Source organism: Ambystoma mexicanum, chromosome 7p, assembly GCF_040938575.1.
Source record: "Ambystoma mexicanum isolate Mex_15411 chromosome 7p, UKY_AmexF1_1, whole genome shotgun sequence".
In the NCBI taxonomy this organism is placed as follows: Eukaryota; Metazoa; Chordata; class Amphibia; order Caudata; family Ambystomatidae; genus Ambystoma; species Ambystoma mexicanum.
In genome coordinates, this window is record NC_090939.1 from 148017891 (window position 1) to 148035799 (window position 17909).

General features: G+C 47.9%; 1 protein-coding gene across 19 annotated transcripts in view; it reads right to left on the reverse strand.

Annotated features, from left to right (window-relative positions):
- POU2F1 (POU class 2 homeobox 1) overlaps positions 1-17909 on the reverse strand; it is a 1344877-nt gene that overhangs the window by 342925 nt on the left and 984043 nt on the right. For all 19 annotated transcript variants that reach the window (XM_069635947.1, XM_069635943.1, XM_069635944.1 and 16 more), the window contains one exon: positions 3819-3992. In XM_069635947.1, coding sequence (XP_069492048.1) covers positions 3819-3992 — 174 coding nt within the window. The remainder of the gene's footprint in view (positions 1-3818; positions 3993-17909) is intronic.

The following is a 17909-nucleotide window of genomic DNA, read 5'->3' on the forward strand; positions in this document are numbered from 1 at the left end:
GTCTTTGCCGGACAGCCAGCCAGCCAATCACCATGGAGTGCATTCCTGTCTCCTAGGAGACTAAGCACAGGGAGATTCGGGCACCTCCCTCGCTTCCTGCCCCCAGCCAGACACCCTGGAGCCAGAGGCGAGCTTCCCTCGTGAATCCGGCCAAAGGCAAAATGAACAAAGGGAGCAAAGGGAGCAAACCTGGTTTGGCGCGCAGAGTAAATCTCAAGAAGGACCTTCCCACAAAGAAAAGTTGAAAAAACAAGAGCTGGGGCCATTTTGACAAAAATGGCACCCTTTGGTGCTTTACTGCAGCTGCGAACGCAGCCCGCGGTAAAAGCACACCACAGTAGTTAAAAGTAAACCACTGCCACTAGCCAGTCATCGAGGAAAGGGTAACATAAAAATGTTACATGAGAAAGTAGACAAAGGGGATACTAAGTAACCCCTCCAGCACCCTATTATAAGATAGTGTGTGCTGAGTCTAGAAAGTTACAAATGTAAGTAAAGTAAATTTTACTTTACTGCTCTTGGAAGCAGTAGTTTATCCAAGAGAAGGTATTTAAACCTTGGAGAAATCTGGAAGACTTTCCTGTGCCACTGCACTGAAGGTGCTGTGTGACACAATGTAAAACATTATGCCTATGGAGTTTGCCAGACTCCACAACCAAAAGAAACACAGTGTTCAAATCATATTACAAATACATTAGAGAGTGGGGAAAAAGGGTCTCTCTCTCTCCAGGTTAAAAATTCAAGTCCTCAAAATCCAGCGAAGTTGCTGGCGGTCTCTAAGGTAGAGAGATGAGAATCCAACCAGCGATATTCAGTCTTCTCCTGGCTCCTGAAAAGGGTGCCAAAACCACAGAGCCGCATTCAGCCAAGAAGAAACTGCTGCCTGGAGCCTTCCCAGTTGATCCCAGCTGCAAAATCCCTTCCAGCGTCCTGTCTTCAGTCTTCATGACAAGGAATTAATCGACCAGGTTTCTGGCTGTAGATCCTCAAGTCTACCTCGCTGCAACTCTTGTTCGGTGCTGAGGTACTGTGTTGGCTGGGGTATTTACTTACCTTAAGCTTTTGTGATTCCTGTGTAGCTTTGGGGTGTTTTTTGTGATTGGGAGGCATCTCATCCTGTTCCCCCCAGGTCCACTGCTGGAATCCTTCTAGGGTGTCTTCTCAGAAGTCCCTGGACCCCAACTAACTCTCAAGTGAAATACTTACTTGTTTGAACAGTGTTTCTCAGGAACTCTGACTTTTGCTACTGCTGTGCCTTTCTGAACTGCCTGTTGGACACTAGAGACCTAGTGCTCCCCCTTCTGCCACTGAGAAAACTTATGCTCCAAGAACAGGGAAAGACTTCTAAGGATGGAGCCTGTAAAAAGTGTACTTACTTGTGAAGGAGTTGGTTGGTAACTGTCACTCAGAGTGAGCAATTACAAAGGTTCTTACTTACCTTGAAAGTGTTCTGCCATTCTGAAAGGTATTTGTAAGGTTATTTTACTTACCTGTGAATTGGTTATGCCTCTTTCCCAAAGGAAATGCTGCTGGCTTCACTTAACTATTTCTTTCAGAATATTAGTGTATACGTTTATCAACTGGGTCTTGCTTTCCCTGACCTGCTGTATAGAATGTCTAGAATAAATCTGCCTTGGGTTTTACTTACCTGGACTAGCAATGTGCAACTCTTAAGTGTACAGTGTGTTTTACTTACCTTGGTCTGCCTTATGCCATTCTAAAAGGAGTTAGAGAGTTATTGCTTACCTTAGTCTGTGTTCCACTGATCTAAAAAGCAACTGTAATAGTATATTACAACATTAGGTTTTACCTGCCTAGGATAGCTATGTGCCATTCTTAAAAAGTCATCTGTAGGTGTAGCTGACCTTGGTCTGCCTGGAGAAATCCTAAATTAGTGTGAAAAGTTATTGCTTACCTGAGTCTGTGTTCCACTGAGCTGAAAAACAATTGTAATTGTATATTACACCATAAGGTCTTACTCAACTGGTATAACTGTTATCCTAAGGGTAGTTATAGGTTTCCACTGTTCCATGAATGTGTGTTCCACTATTCAAAAAGGTATCCTGGTAACAGGGTTGGTTTACTAAGTGATTCCTTAACCGAGTGTCATCGCATGACTGACAGGGTCTACTACCCTTGACTTGCTGTAAAGTAATCTAAAAGTAACTGATGCTTTTACTCCCCACGAATAGGTATGTCCTATACTAAATTTGTTTGATAAGGTCCGACTTAGATAGAAATACTGTTAGTTTTCTGAACCAGATCAATGCTTTGATCTGTGTACTTTAAAGCATTGTGTTGTGTTTTATAATGTGTTTATGACTACGACAAAGTACTTACCCCAAGACTTAACCTGGCCTAACTGTATTTATAATACACCTTTATTTTTGTATAATACTTATGGTTGTAAGTGTTTCTGTTGAAGCCTTGGTATACTACAAGTACTGTGTAACTTCCTACAGCCCGCTCTCCCTCCTAAAATAAGCCTGACTGCTCGGTCTATACTACCAAATACTCAGGTGGTACAGCCTTATTCTAAGAGTGGTTTTGTACCATCTCAGTTGTATGGTTTTACTCAGAACAACTGTCTTAACAATCCCTACAGGGCCGAAAAAGCATTTCTGTTTTGGTGCATGGCTAGGCTCGACCACAAAACTAAGCTTCCATGCAAGTGCTACTAATACTACAAGGGATTGACAAACTCAGAGTGAGGCAAAAACAGATGAAACCTTATTTATTCATGCACAGAAAAGTGTGGTGATGGAACCTTGGTCAGAGATGGGTATGCATACACTATCCTCCAAATTCTTAACCTTTTTAATACTGGTTAAAAAGTGTACGCGTCTTGAAACATCCTTTACTTGTCTTATGGAAGGGCCAATGGACAGAGGTTTCTCTTAAAGCAGCTAGTTATATCCTGTATGAACAAGGTCATAAGATGTAAGGGGTAATTTTACCACTCTACAATGCCCTAGTCAAATTACATTTAAAAACAATTAACCTGCATGCCCATTTATATAATAGGATATAATGTGGAAAACATGTAACAAATGGTGGACACATTTATAAAAGGAATGCAAAACTCCAGGTATGAGGGGATCAACACTAACCATATAATTTTCTTTTCAAGGTGTACGGGAGGAAATTGGACCATGCACATATTAATATATGAGCAAGTTCTGTCATAAGTTCCGATCAGACAACCAGTTCAACCACAGAAAAGAGTAATTGTGTAGCCCCCACAAACTTTGGGAGCAATTCATTAGCCACTGTATTTACTGTGTCGACATCCCATCTAAATGGAATAGGATCCATCAGATGGGTTTCCACAGTGCCAAGCAATATTAGGCACTTGATGGATGAGCTCTTGGAGAGGAACAACAGGAATGGCAGATAGGATGGCAAGAAAAATGACGGTCATGCAGCAAGGAATAGTTGCCTTCTTTTTGGTTAAGTAAAACTGGCCAAGGTTCCACTGCATGTGCCCTCATGCTGGATATTAAATGAAAGGTGAGCACTAGGATCTTAGGTATACTTTCAACTTTATTATATAAAAGTTGAGGTATTTTGCAAAATAAAAGCTTTTTTAAAATTGAATTCGATTTATAAAGGGTGCATTGAAGAAATGCCTCAAAAACCACTATCCCACAAACATTTATCAAAAGGCCCACCAAAGCATCATTAGCGAATACAAGCGTAAACTCCCTGACATAATGAGACATCAATGTAACTTTATTGCATGGAGGGTTTACTGCATGGAGCGTTTACCATCAACCTAATGTAATCTGCTCATCAACTGACTTCATTCACCAAGTTACCTGAGTGAATCCCAATTTTATTCTTCTTTGTTTGAAAGTTTTGGCGAACTGTTCAAGTTCCTCCAAGTCACTGGGCTCTTCCAAACTTGGAGTGTCGATTCGCTTTGGTGTGGACTGGTTCTGTGGAAGTGGCTGAATAGGGGTTGCAGCTATAAGGCGTGTTGGGGTTGCTGGCTGTTTACAGAGACAAAGGAAAGAAAAGTTAAAAAAATGATGTACTAGTGACTCAAACACCAGAAAACTATAAAATGTATGTCTAATAAGAAACATACTTCAGAAAACCTACAACCCTGTTTAAGAAAAGCGTGTCAAATTGCAATTGCATGCTTTACCGCAGCATGGCATTTGGTAATGAGCAATACAGTAAACATTTTGCTGACGGCATAGAGACTAGAGTACACAGTTCATTATACGACATTGCGAAGAAAAAAAAAGACCCCCTTCGGTTTATAGGATGTCCTTCCAACAGACTGGGTCCTAAGCCATCTTAAAATCAGCTAACCGCCATGATGGTCATATCCACGAATGGGAGGGCTTATTAATGTGAGCATTTGCTCACAGTTCTGGGCTTAGTCAAGACCAGCCCTAAGGATTCTGTTTGCCGGCCTTGCCATCAAGCATATGAGCCATAACATGTACAATCTGTAGTTGCCATTGAAATATTGTAACAAATAGAAGTTGAATATAGAACGGCTGAGCGCGAGCGCAAAGTATTGGCTCATTTATGGGCATGTGCAGTAGATCTTCTAAGACTGTGTGCCTTACTAGTCCTAACACTAGTAGGATGGGTTGTAGTCTTGAGTGCACTATGAGGGTGCTAGGGAGAAATCTTAATTTCTGTGCTAATTCCCCTTCAACCGTAGAGAACCCTAGATGTTTTGCTGGACTTTAGGACTTTTTAATTTTAACCCTGGAGTGAGTGCAACTTTTTGTCACTCTCTCATGTGTTTTGACCTGATTTGGATTATGTGTTTTCACTCTTTTTGGAGTCTGGCAAACTCCATAGGCATATACTTTTTGTATGGTGACACACTGCACCTCTAGTGCATTGTCAGAGAGAAATCCTTTAGATTTCTCATAAGGTTTAAATACCTTGCCTTGTGTGAATTATTGTTCCCAAGAATAGTAAAGTAAAATTGACTTTACTTGCCCTTCTCTCTTTGTAGGACCAGCACACACATTCTCATGTGGAGTGCTGGGAGGTCCCTTAGTAGCCCCTTATCCTATCCAGTCATGTAATATTTGTTATGTTACCCTAACTACTTTAAATGGCTGGTCGAAGTGGTTTAATGTTACTACCATTGTGCTTTTCTACTGCAGCCTGAACGCTTAGCAACAGTATAGCATCCATGCGTGACCATTTTGTCAAAAAGGCCCAGTCTTCTATCTTCACCATTTTCTGTTTGAGGGGCATTTTATTTTTTGGGTTTTACTCTGCACGGCAAGCCGGGTTTGGGCCCTTTGTTAGTTTTGACTTTGGCGGTCTTCAGTCCTGAAACCCGCTTCCGGCTCCAGTGTGCCTGGAAGGGCAGGAAGTGAGGGAGGTTCCTGAAACTTCCCTGTCCTTTGTTTCTAGGAGTGCCTGAAGGCAACCAGTCCTGATTGGCTGGCTGTCCTTTTAGGACAGCCACGCTGCTGTGTGATTGACAGCCCAGGCTGTGCATGAATGGGGGAAACCTGCTCAAAAGAAGAGGTTATTGGGACTAGAGTAGAGCCGACCACTGGGAAGAACATCCTACTAAGAAACAGTGAACTAAGCTTGCTGTATCCTCCTGGACCTTTGAATTGCCCGGTGAAGCCCTGCTGCTGTGCTGAAACTCCTTTCTCTAATCAGACAAGAAACGCTCCGGAAGGGACGACTGTTTCCGATGGGTTAGTGGGATCAACTAACCCTGAGACACACTCAACTGGACCATCCCCCGACTGGCTGTTTGTCTTTGTTACTTCAGGAACTGAGTGTCAGGGGTCAAGATATCCGTACTCGAGTAAAACATCTGAAATCTGCCCAGAAGCTCCAGGAGTCTCCCAAGAACCCTCCAGAAGCAGGACAACTCGAGCTCGAGTCCCCTCACCAGAGTGCAGGACCCAAGGAGTGAAAGAAGCCCAACCGGTATTAGAGATCTGCGGTGGTGCTGTTTACCGCGCGCTGAAACCGCAAAATTGCTGCTGAAACGAAAAGAGCCTGTAGCTGTCGACGACCTCCAAATTGCTGCCGCAGGAGCCCTCCAGACGTCCTCCCTCTCGTCCCCACGACTGAGGCTCAGGAACACAGGATCTGCATCGTTGCAACAGGACAGAATATAGCTGGACCACTCTTCTTCAAACCAGAGGTACTTTCCTCATGGTCTCTTTAGATGCGCTTTTCTCAGTTGAGACTTGCATTGGCTTACTTTTTGGAGTTGATTCCAACCCTGCTTTTCACAGGCTTCACAGCATGACCCTACAAGTGATTTCTACAAACTCTCTAATTTTGTGCAAGACTTTTATTATCTAAGAAGTGCCTCAGCTCCATAGACTGTGCCCCAACTGACTTTGGCTTTCCTGGCTTCCTGCAGACTCTTCTAGTCCATTGACTTTGATATTTCTGTTCCTCATAGGTGTTAACTTGTTTTAGACTTTTATTGCTGGGAAAGGCTTGTCTAGACTTAATTGGAAGATTAAGTACACTCACATGCCCTGAGAACCGGTTTAACCTTTTTCCTTCCTTTAACTTTTCCTTTCTGCAACCTCAAAATCTGCAAGGTGTACTAGTGATATATAAACGTTATTACTGTCCATGTGAATGAAGTCACCTCCGGGTGTAGGAAGTGTATAAAAAGCATCTCTAAAGATTATCCATTAAGTATTCTTGATTGTTACATATCTTGCCCTTTTTAAAGAACGCTTATTTAAACATTGATGATAAATAAGTAACTATTTATAGCTGAAACCTTGAATGTTAGTGGTATTTGGTTACTTGTATTTGCGAATTTCCTTGCTACAGCCCTCATTTACTCTTCTTGAGATAGGCCTGGCTGCTCTGTCACACTACCAACTTGTCTAGTACAGCCCGACACCAAAAGGTGGCTTACCTAATACTAAGACAGGTGTTGTGTATTCTCACACAGTGTTACTACATCAATTCTTGCCCAACACTGGTGGCAGGCGGTGGGATTGGCGTAGAATGGTTATATTGACTATTTGCTGTTCTTGTGCCCAACTAAACCAGCCACAAGGCTAAGCTCCACCAAAAAGTTAAGCAATTATAACTTGCCAAATATGGATAACTTTAATGAGGCAGCCCTGATTGTCCTAACAGTAGAACAACTAAAAGATGTGTGTAAAACCATGGGTCTGACTCTGAAAGGAAAAACGTGTGAATTGATTACAAGGTTGTTAAATCACCAAAGGTTGGATAGCGGGCATGTAACACATACTCGCACAAGTAATGTGGAAGATAATGATAAGGATGCTAGTTTAGAGTCGAGCTCCAATTTGCAAGAGGAGCCACAGCCACAGCCTGCCCTTGTACCCCAGTCACTTCCCATTGGGACCCCACAAGGTCCACATTTAAACCCAGAATATATTCCTCTTGAGAGACCAAGATTAGAGTTGAAATTCAAGGAACTAAATGTCCAAGCTCAAGCCAAACATCAAGAGGTGAAACTAAGAGAAAGAGCAATGCAACATGAAATGGATATGAGAAAGATGTCCCTTGATTATGCTTCCCTTTCAGGGTCTTCTAGGTCTGCTAGTCCCAAGAGGTCTTGCCTGCCTAAAGAAGCATTAAGTATGTATGAACCTAAACTTGATGTGTTGGATTGGCTAGGCATGTTTGAATAGACCTATGGTCTTCAAGGAATAAGTGGGAATGATTTCATTCTACAGCTCATGCCTAGGCTCCCCCTGAATAATGCTGTGATGGGATTGGGTACCAGTGAGAGAAAGGATTATGAATCAGTAAAGCTGGCATTAATAGCCAGATTTGGGAAAATTCCTTCTCAGCACCTTAAGAGGTTTAGGACCCTCAAAAAGACTGATGGTACCCCTTGGGCTACCTGGGTATGTGAATGTTTGAAAAACTTAGATGGTTGGGTTAAGGGGTACAGAGTACACACCTTTGAAGGAATGAGAAATCTTTTTTTTGCTACAATCTATTTTTGAGGCCTGCTGTCCTGAGCTGAGACAGCACTTGGCTGACTCAAAGGAAGTTGACCCTAAAAAGCTAGCACAAGCTGCTGACTTGTGGGTAGCCAACATGGCCACTCACAAGGACTCTGGGGCAACTCACAAGAAGGAAGAGGGGAACCAGCACAAGAAAGAAGGGAAAGAGAATTATGATTCCAACCAACCAAAGGAGGGCCACAAACATAGCAAGACTAAATTCCATGGGAAACCTGGTAGGTCTAGTGAACCCACTGGTGCAAAACCAGAGGGAGGTAAACAAACCCCCCCCCCCCACACCCCCATTCCAGAGAATATTTCCATTTGGGAAATGTTTTATATGTGGATCTGTAGATCATGTGAAAGGGGATCCCAGATGTAAGTGTAAACCATCAGGGGCCCACACTGCCTCCTTAGCCTTCATCCATGAGGGAGAAGGAACAAGTTACTTACCTGTAACTGTTGTTCTCCAGCATGGGTCTGGCATGGATTCACATACTCATGAATATTCCCTGTCGTCAGGCTGGGAATCCTCGGTAAAGAAAAATCAGTATCAGTTTCGTTTCTGATCTGTCTTTTGTAGTAGTAACCAATCACTGATCTCTGCATCATACTGACCACAGCCAATGACTGCCATCTCCCTAAGCCCCGCCTCTGGCAGCCATCTTCAGATTTGGTAGCACGTGAAGTGGCAGTATGACCAAGTGAAGAGCCGCAGAGGGGTAGGCGGGAGGGTTCGCATGTGAATCCATGCCAGACCCATGCTGGAGAACAACAGTTACAGGTAAGTAACTTGTTCCTTCTCCAGCATGGGGTCTGGCATGGATTCACATGCTCATGAATAAAGGAATACATAGCAGTACACACATGCACAACCACGGGAGGTGGCAACAGGCTCAACATTAAGCAATACAACAACTCAACATTAAGCATCTCTTACCGTCTCACCAGGCTCACCTTAGGCGAACAGGTTGCGCAGCACTGCTTGGCCGACCCTGGACTCCTCCCTGGAATCCCGGTCGACGCAGTAGAATTTCGTGAAGGTGTGCGTCGACCTCCACGTAGCAGCCCTGCAGATGTCCAGCAGGGGCACACCAGATAGGAACGCCGTGGTAGCTGCGATCGCTCTGGTGGAATGGGCTCTCGGACGGCCGGGCAGCGGTCGGTTTGCCAACCGATGACAGTACATGATACAGCCGGAGAGCCATCTGGAAATGGAAGCCTTTGAGAGAGCCTTCCGCTGATTGACAGGTCCAAAGTTCACAAAAAGTTGTGACGTCTTCCGAAAACTCTTTGTGCGGTCCAAGTAGAACTTCAGCGCTCTAGCCACATCCAGCGAGTGCAAAGTCCTTTCAGCCGGCGACGAAGGCGACGGGAAGAAAACAGGCAACACCAAGGGTTCGTTGAGGTGGAAGTCTGACGGCACCTTGGGCATGAAGGAGGGGTGCGTCCTGAGCACTACCCTCGTGTCGTGAAAAGTCAAGTACGGGGGCTTGCAGGAAAGGGCCTGTATCTCTCCCACCCGTCGTGCGGAGGTGATGGCCACAAGAAACGCTGTTTTCCACGACAAGAACTTCAACGGAGCTGAGTGCAGAGGCTCGAACGGAGGTCCCATGAGCTTGGTCAGCACCACGTTGAGCTCCCACGCCGGGGACGGAGCCTTCACCGGTGGGAACGATCTGAACAGTCCCTTCATGAATTCTTTCACCAGACGATGAGACCACAAAGACGTCCGTCCCGTGGTTCTGGTGTATCGGGAGATCGCAGCAAGATGAATCTTGATGGAAGCGTGCGCCAGTCCAGCCTTGGCCAGCGTCAGTAGGTACTGCAGTACTTGAGGAGCCGTAATCCGTAGAGGGTTAATCTTCTGCGCGTGGCACCAGACAGAGAACCTCTTCCATTTGTGTCCGTAGCATTTAAGAGTTGAGGGCGTCCTGGCCTTTGCAAGAACCTCTCTGCAGTCGGCCGGTATGTCGTAACCTCCAAACTCTAACGCTGCAGGAGCCAGGCCTGCAAGTTCAGCGACTTCGGGTCGTGATGGAGGATGACGCCTCCTTCCCTGGAGAGAAGATCCGCGTCCACTGGCAGCTTGAATGCCGGGGACGCTGACAAGTCCAGAAGGTCCGGGGACCATATCTGCCTCGGCCACGCAGGTGCGACGAGGATCATCTTGCACCGTGACCTCTTGAGCTGGTTGATGAGCCGGATCAGCAACGGCAATGGGGGGGAACGCATATAGAAATAGGCCCTCCCAGGGGAACGAGAAAGCATCGCCCATGCTCCTCGGCTGGGGAAACCTGCTGGCGAACCTCCGGCACTTGGAGTTCTTCGCCGTCGCGAACAGATCGATCTGCGGTTGTGCCCCACCTTCGGAAGAGGCGGTCCACTAGATCCTGTCGTAGTTCCCACTCGTGGCACGAGCGCAGCTCTCTGCTTAGCGAGTCGGCGATGGTGTTTTTTATTCCTGCCAGATGAAACGGCACCAGAAACATCCCTTGGGCGACGGCCCAATGCCACAGATCCTGCGCCTCCTTTGACAGGGCTGGGGATCTGGTGCCGCCCTGCTTCCTGATGTAGAACATGGTGGTGGTGTTGTCGGTGAATATCCTCACCACCTTGCCCTTGAGGGACGGAAGAAAGGACCTGAGGGCCCAAAACACTGCAGGGAGCTCCAGGACGTTGATATGGAGGGACATCTCCGTCGGAAGCCAAAGGCCTCTCGCGTGCAGATTTTCGGTGTGCGCTCCCCACCCTTCCAGGGAGGCATCCGTGGTCACTGTCTTCTGGTGGCCCGGGGTCTGGAAGTCCATGCCCTCCATCAGATGCGTGCGGGTGCCCCACCACCGGATTGCTCGTCGGAAGCTCTCGTCGAGTGTGATCCTGTCCTCGAAGCTGCCCGTCGTCTGGATCCAGCGAGCGTCCAGGAACTCCTGTAACGGGCGCATCCGAAGCCTGCACAGGCGGATGAGATAAATGCAAGAAGACATCATTCCGAGGAGGGATTTGATGGACCTCACCCTGGCTGCGTCCGCAACCAGCATCCGCTGCACCTTGCCCATGATGGCTCTCGTCCTTTCCTCCGACGGAGAGGCCAGAAGCGCCACTGTGTCGAGTTTCGCTCCCAGAAACAGTGCGTCTTGCGCGGGCACCAGATGGGACTTGGTGTAGTTTATGGAGAAACCCAGGTCCGTGAGTAGTTGGACGGTCCTCGCCGTGTGCTCCGCGGCAAGCTCCCTTGTCTTTGCTCGGATGAGCCCGTCGTCCAGGTAGGGGTAGACGTGGATCCCCTCCAGGCGCAGCCGCGCCGCCACCGGTGCGAGGCACTTGGTGAACACCCTGGGTGCCGACCTCAATCCGAAGGGAAGGGCTCTGAACTGGTAGCGACGCCCTTGGACCACGAACCTGAGAAACTTTCGGTGTCCCTTTAGGATGGGGATATGGAAGTAAGCATCCTCCAAATCCAACGACGACAGGAAATCGCCCTCCACCAGCTAACCCAGGACGTGCTGGAGGGTGACCATCCGGAACTTCTGTTGATGTTAGGTCAGTTTTTCTGAAGTCCAGTTAAGGGCCTAGTAAAACCATTCAACTGAGGCAGTACAAGACTCCACTCTTAGTATAAGACTGTACCACCTGAGTACATGGTAGCGTAGGCAGAGCAGCCAGGCTTATCTTAGGAGGGAGAGAGGGCAGTAGATACAGTACAAGTGAAAATTGTAATACAAATGATCCAGAGAAACACTGAAACACTATGTATTATAAAAATAAAGGATTTATTTAAATACAGGTAGGCCCAGATAAATCTAGGGGTTAAGTAAATACTGAAACATTATATGAAATCACAATATAAAACAACATTATACTTGAAAGTACACAGACCCAAGTATAGACCTTATTTGGAACACCTAACAGTAGTTCTAGGGAAGTCAAAACCTTGTTATACACATTTAGTATAGGCCAAGCCTATTCTTTGGGAGTAAAAGACCAATAGTTACTTTTTAGATTACTTGTGGTAATACAAGGACAGTAGGCCCTTCCAGTTGTACAGTGACTCTTGGAACAAATCACATAAACAGTCAACTGGACAATATACTTTTGGTGAATAGTGAAACACTTATTCTAGGTGCAGTAAAAACCTATAACTACTTTTGCCATAACACACAGTTATACCAGGTGAGCAAAACCTAATGGATGTAATATATCATTACAGATGCTTTGGAAATCAGGGAACCCCAGATTGAGGTAAGCAATAACTCTTGTAACTTGTTTTGGATGGCACACAGCTAACACAAGGTAAGTAAAACCCACTTACTTTAACTTCACAATGAAGGGGAAAGTAAAACCCAATGTCACACTTTAACCTAATGTAGACTTATTAAAGACAGGCTAGCAGCAAGTCAGGGGAAGCAAGACCCAGTTGGGGGACACTCATACAGTTATCCTAACAGGACTAACCTGGTGATACCAACACATTACTTTTGTAAAGAGGCACAACCTAATCACAGGAGAGTAAAATACCTTCACATCTACTTTCTTTTAGACTGGCAAAACAGTGGCTAAGGAAGGAAAGATGTTAACCATACTTTTAAGAATAGTGCATCACACATCCAAGATCAGTAAGAACTTTTGTAACTGTTCACTCTTAGAATTACAGTTACCAACCAACTCTTTACAAGTAAGTAAAAACACTTGATTTCTTTTCTAGGCAGAAGTCCCAATCCCTTCAAAGTCTTTTCCCTTAGAGCATGAGTGTTCTCAGTGGCAGAAGGGGGGGTCACAAGGACTAGTGACCAACAGGCAGTGTTAGAATAAGTTCTTTAGTAGCAAAAGCCAGAGTTTCCTTAGGAAAACTGGGCAAACAAGTGAGTACTTTACTTCTAGGGTTAGAAGAGGGTCCAGGGGCTTCACAGAAGACACCCCCAGCAGGATTCTAGCAGTGGGACTGGGTGTACTGGACGAGGGACCTCCCAATCACAGAAAACACCCCAGGACTACACAGAAATCCCAACAGGCTTATGGTAAGTATATACCCAAGCCAACACAGTACCTCAGCAATGAAGAAGAGATTGCAGCAGGAGAACTTCAGGGACTGCAGCCAAATACCCGTTCACTGGATTCCTTGTCCTGGAGACTGAACACAAGACCTCAGAAGGGACTTTGCAGCAGGGATCGATGAAGAAGGCTCTAGGCAAGATTTCTCTCGCGGCTGAATGCGGTTCTGCGGGTTTGGCGCCTTTTCAAGGAGCACAGAAGACGACAGAAAGTAGCGGTTGAATTCTCGTCGTTTAAAAGGTCCAGCACTCTTGTGAGGGGACTTTTTGGACTCGATTCGTGTCTCTGGAGATAGACCAAGATGCCCACCAAGTTTCAGCGAGATTCAGAATTCAGAAGACCGTGCACCGCACAGTGGCAGGAGGTCCCAGGGTATTGGGGTATTGCAAGAACGCAAGGTCGCAGCAACCCGTGGGATGGCTCAAAATGCAGGTCGTCTTGAGTCTAGTGGGTCTCACCAGGCTCTGGGTTCGGGTCGTCGTTTTCGGAGACCCCAGGTCGATCGGAAGGAAGGGCTGCAGCAGGCTCCGGTTACAAATCAGGCTCTCCGGCCGCTGGAAATCATTCCCGCCACTTTTCCTTCGTCATCCTCTTCGGTTTTCGGTTCCAGTGGTCGACATGACTTCAGCTTCCAGGTTTCCAGTATTTATCAGGAACTGCAACACAACCTCTGCATTCTCTCCCCGCATTTTACAAGAAAGGGGCGTTTGGCTGTCCAATCAGGACAGCCAACCCCCCACTGGGATTTGGCCCAGTTGAAGGAAGACCTAAGACAAAGGAGGGGGAAGTTTGGGACCCCCCCCCCCACTTCCTGTGCTTACAGACTGACTGGAGCCTGGGTGGGGTGTCCAGGGGACTCCCGCCAAAGACAAAACTCAAACAAAGGATTTTCCCGCCCTGGATGTCAGGGGAAGGAACAAGAAACGACAAGAAACACTGAAATGGCAGAAAAAGAAGACAGGGGCCATTTTGGAAAAAATGAGCACCCTTAGGTGCCTTTACTGCAGCTGTGATTACAGCACGCGGTAAAGGACCAAATTAGTAAAAGCTATCACTGCCACCAGCCATTAAAGGTAAGCTTGTCACTGTAACAGAATTGTTACAGTTTAAATGTGAAAGGGGATACATTGTATCTCTCCAGTACTCCACATAAGGTGGGGTGTGCTGGTTTCACAGAATAAAATGTAAAAGGGATCCAAAGATCCTTTCTACCCTTGGGAACTGTAGTTCACTCAAGGTTAGCACAAGAAAGTTAAATGGGGAGCCCCTAGGGCAACCCAGCAACAACAGGCACTTATTGCCAATAAGTTGTTAGACATGATAACTTTAAAAAGACACTATGGAGAGTCTTAAAAATGACACCCATAAAAAGAGTTAAAGACAGGTGAGTGTGGAAAAAGGTTCCCACTCACTGAGGTATTAATGGAAAATATCTCACTAGAAAAGCAAAAAGTTCTGGAGTTGAACCAGGCAAGGAAGATTTACCAGCCCTGTGGAAATCTTACCTAACACTTGATGAATTTGTTCAGTCGTTGTAGGTCCAGGATGGGACGCCATCCTCCTGTCTTCTTCACGAGGAAGTATCTTGAGTAAACTCCGGAGCCCCGAAGCCTCTTTGGGACGAGCTCGATGGCGCCTTTCTTGAGCATCGCCTTTACCTCCAAGAGAAGCTGAGGGACATGATGTTCCTTCCTGGCCAGTTTAGAAACTCAAGCGCGTGACCCTGGGCCAGGGCGTCCAGCACCCAACGATCGGTGGAGATGGACTCCCACACGCTGACGAAGTTCGCCAGCCGGCCTTCCACCGGGATGCTTCGGTGGGGGCCCGACCCCATGGCCGGTTCAGTCCTGCTTCGACGAGGCTTTGCGCCTTGTCCTCCCTGGCGACGACGGCGGGGTCTGCCCGACTTGCCTCGTCCCCTGTAGGCTTCCTGTGACGACGAACGGGCCGCTTGACGGTAGGTGGAATATCTGCCGCCGGAACCTTTGGAGGCACCCTGTTTGCCTCCGGCGCCATCCGAAAGGCGGCCGTCGCTGGAGAACACCAAGAGCCCGGGCCGTCTCCGTCTTGATGGCTTGTAGGGAATCGTCCACTGTTTTCCCCAAACAGGTTGCTCCCGTCGAACGGCATGTCCAAAACTCTGGTCTGCACGTCCTGCGGAAGTCCGATGCCTTGAGCCATCCACGCCGTCTAAGGCACACGCCATTGCCCAACTGACGAAACCCAATGTCAGCGATGTCCGTCGCTATCGTAATGGCATGGTCCGACGCCACTTCTCCTTCCTGCAAGATCTCTAGGGCTTCCGCCCTCTTGTCGTCCGGTAGGAAGTCCAGCAGGGGGGCGATCTTGTACCACAACTCCCTGTCGTAGCGGGCTACGATAGCCAAGGCGTTGGTAGCCTTAATCGTCGTCGCTGCCGATGAGATGACTCTGCGTCCCATCGTGTCCAATTTCTTTCCCTCGCCGTCCGGGGGGGAGGTTGACGTAGAGGCTGAAGCCCCCCCGCTTTCTTCCTGGCCGCCGCGGAGACGACCGAGTCTGGGGTCGGCTGTGCCCGAAGGCACAAGGGGGCCGCGTCTGGGATCCGGTACTTCTTCTCGTACCGATCCCTTCTCACAGGCGTTGTGGATGGGTTCTTGAGGAGGGCGAGACCCTCATCCCAGATATTGTCCAGTAGAGGTACAGCGAGGACCGTCTTCCTCTTGGTCTCGCGCCGTTGATAAAGGAAACCTTCCTCCTTCTTCTCTTCCGGGCAGAGCTGGAAAAGCTCGGATGCCCTGGCGATCATGGCATGAAACGATCCAATCTCGTCGGGCGGGGAAGCCCGGGGAGGAGGTGACGACGGAAGATCCTCGTCGTAAACCTCGTCTTCTGTACCCGTCGCGGCCATGTCCGTCCCCGTATCATCCCCACGGGTCGTGGACGGGGAGGAGGGCTGAGCAGGGAGCGATGGTTGAAAAGGAGGTGGAGGACGAATCCTTCTTCTCTTAGGAGGAGGGCTCCCAGAAAGGCCTGGCTCCGGGTCCCCCGTCGGGAGCAGTTCCTCCGTTTGTGGTAACGGCAATCTCGTCCTTATCTCCCAGCATAAGGACTGTATAGCCAACAAAATGGCCGCCGAGTTGCCTTGCGGCACTGGTTGAGGGGATTCCGACGGGCAGTCAGGAGCCTCGTCGGCACCCTCGATGTTCTCGTCGTCTCCTACGTCGGGCCCGACCGTTCGGCGCTCCCGGTGCCAGCGGACTCGTGGTGCTTGGCCTTCTGTTGGGCCCCCGTCGCCGGGGCGCCCTCAAAGGTCTTGGAAGACCGCTCGGACTTCTTTTTCTCGCCTGACGGGCTCTTCCCTTCCAGCCAGTTGGCGAGACGCAGATGGCGGTCCTTCATGGTCCGCTCCGAAATATTGCTGCAAAACGCACAGTCCTTCTCCACGTGCGTCTTGTCCTCATGCAGGCAGTACAGGCAAAGGGAGTGCTCGTCCTCAAAGACATTCTGAAGCTGGCATCCAGGGCAGACCCTGAACAGCTTTCCGGGCGTCGAGCTTCCCTTCTCCTGGGCCATGTCCGAGATGGGCCTGAGAAACTTCTGGAGTCCTCCAAAAGCGTGGCTCGACGAAATCTTCACCCTTGAGGGGCGTAGAAGAATCCGACACGGGTCCCCGTTGATCGGATAAAGAAATGGTGGAGCTTGAGGCTCTTTTGACCTAAAAAAAGAGAATTTTCCTATGAAAAAGCGCGAAAGCGCACTAAAGCTCGAGAGCAATAGCACGAGGATCCCAACACTTGAACGTGCGGTAAAAATCTGAAGATGGCTGCCAGAGGCGGGGCTTAGGGAGATGGCAGTCATTGGCTGTGGTCAGTATGACGCAGAGATCAGTGATTGGTTACTACTACGAAAGACAGATTAGAAACAAAACTGATACTGATTTTTCTTTACCGAGGATTCCCAGCCTGACGACGGGGAATATTCATGAGCATGTGAATCCATGCCAGACCCCATGCTGGAGAAGCGCAGATGGCAAGTGCACACTTTCAACTTCTGGATGAAGACCCCACTGGAGTTGATGTCTGTGTTTCTTTAGTGTCCCTGGGTCTTTGGGAACAACAGAATGTGGATGTGTACAACTCCATTCCAGATAACACAAAAGAATATTATAAGGACAGTGTTCTTGTAAATGGACAGGAATCCCCTGCCATCAGACACACTGGGGCAAGCATTATAGTGGTAGATTAAATCTTTTTCAAACCCGAGGAAGTAGCTAAGGCACCCAAAAGGTCCCACTAAACCTGCAGGAGGCCCTATCTAATGGTCCCTATTCTGCCAGCTCTCATCCAGTGCAATAATATGACTGTCAGAATTCCTGTTAATGTACAGAATGAAGTGCTAGGGAGAGTCCTGTTGGGAAATGATTTGAAAGCTCTTGGAGTTGTATCTAATACCCCTGGGCCTCCCAGCAAAAAGAAGCAGGAGCAAACCAGATTGGCCAGAGAGGACACCTTGAGGTGGAGATTTCCAATACCTCCAGTCCACAGGAAGGCCACCCTTCAGTTCCCAATAAGAAGAAAGACAAAGGAGAAATCCAAGATCTCTGGGGTAAACTAAACCGGTTCATAGGACAAGGACATCCCTGAGAGGACTGTCCCAGGTCACCCCCGTGACCCCTTCATCAGCTGAGGCTGAGTGGGAAGGCCAACCCAACTCTGTGGAGTCAGCAACTGGTAACAGAGCTGAAAGAAAACCTTCCCTGCGTTGGAGATCTGGATCCTAGAGACCATCCTGAGCTGCAGACTTTACTTGCAGAAGGTGGACCCTCTAAGCAGACTTCAGCACAGGACAAAGTGTCCCTATCTAGAAGGTCTGCACCAGCAGACAGCTTCCCAGCTGGAAGGGCAAGAGCCAGGG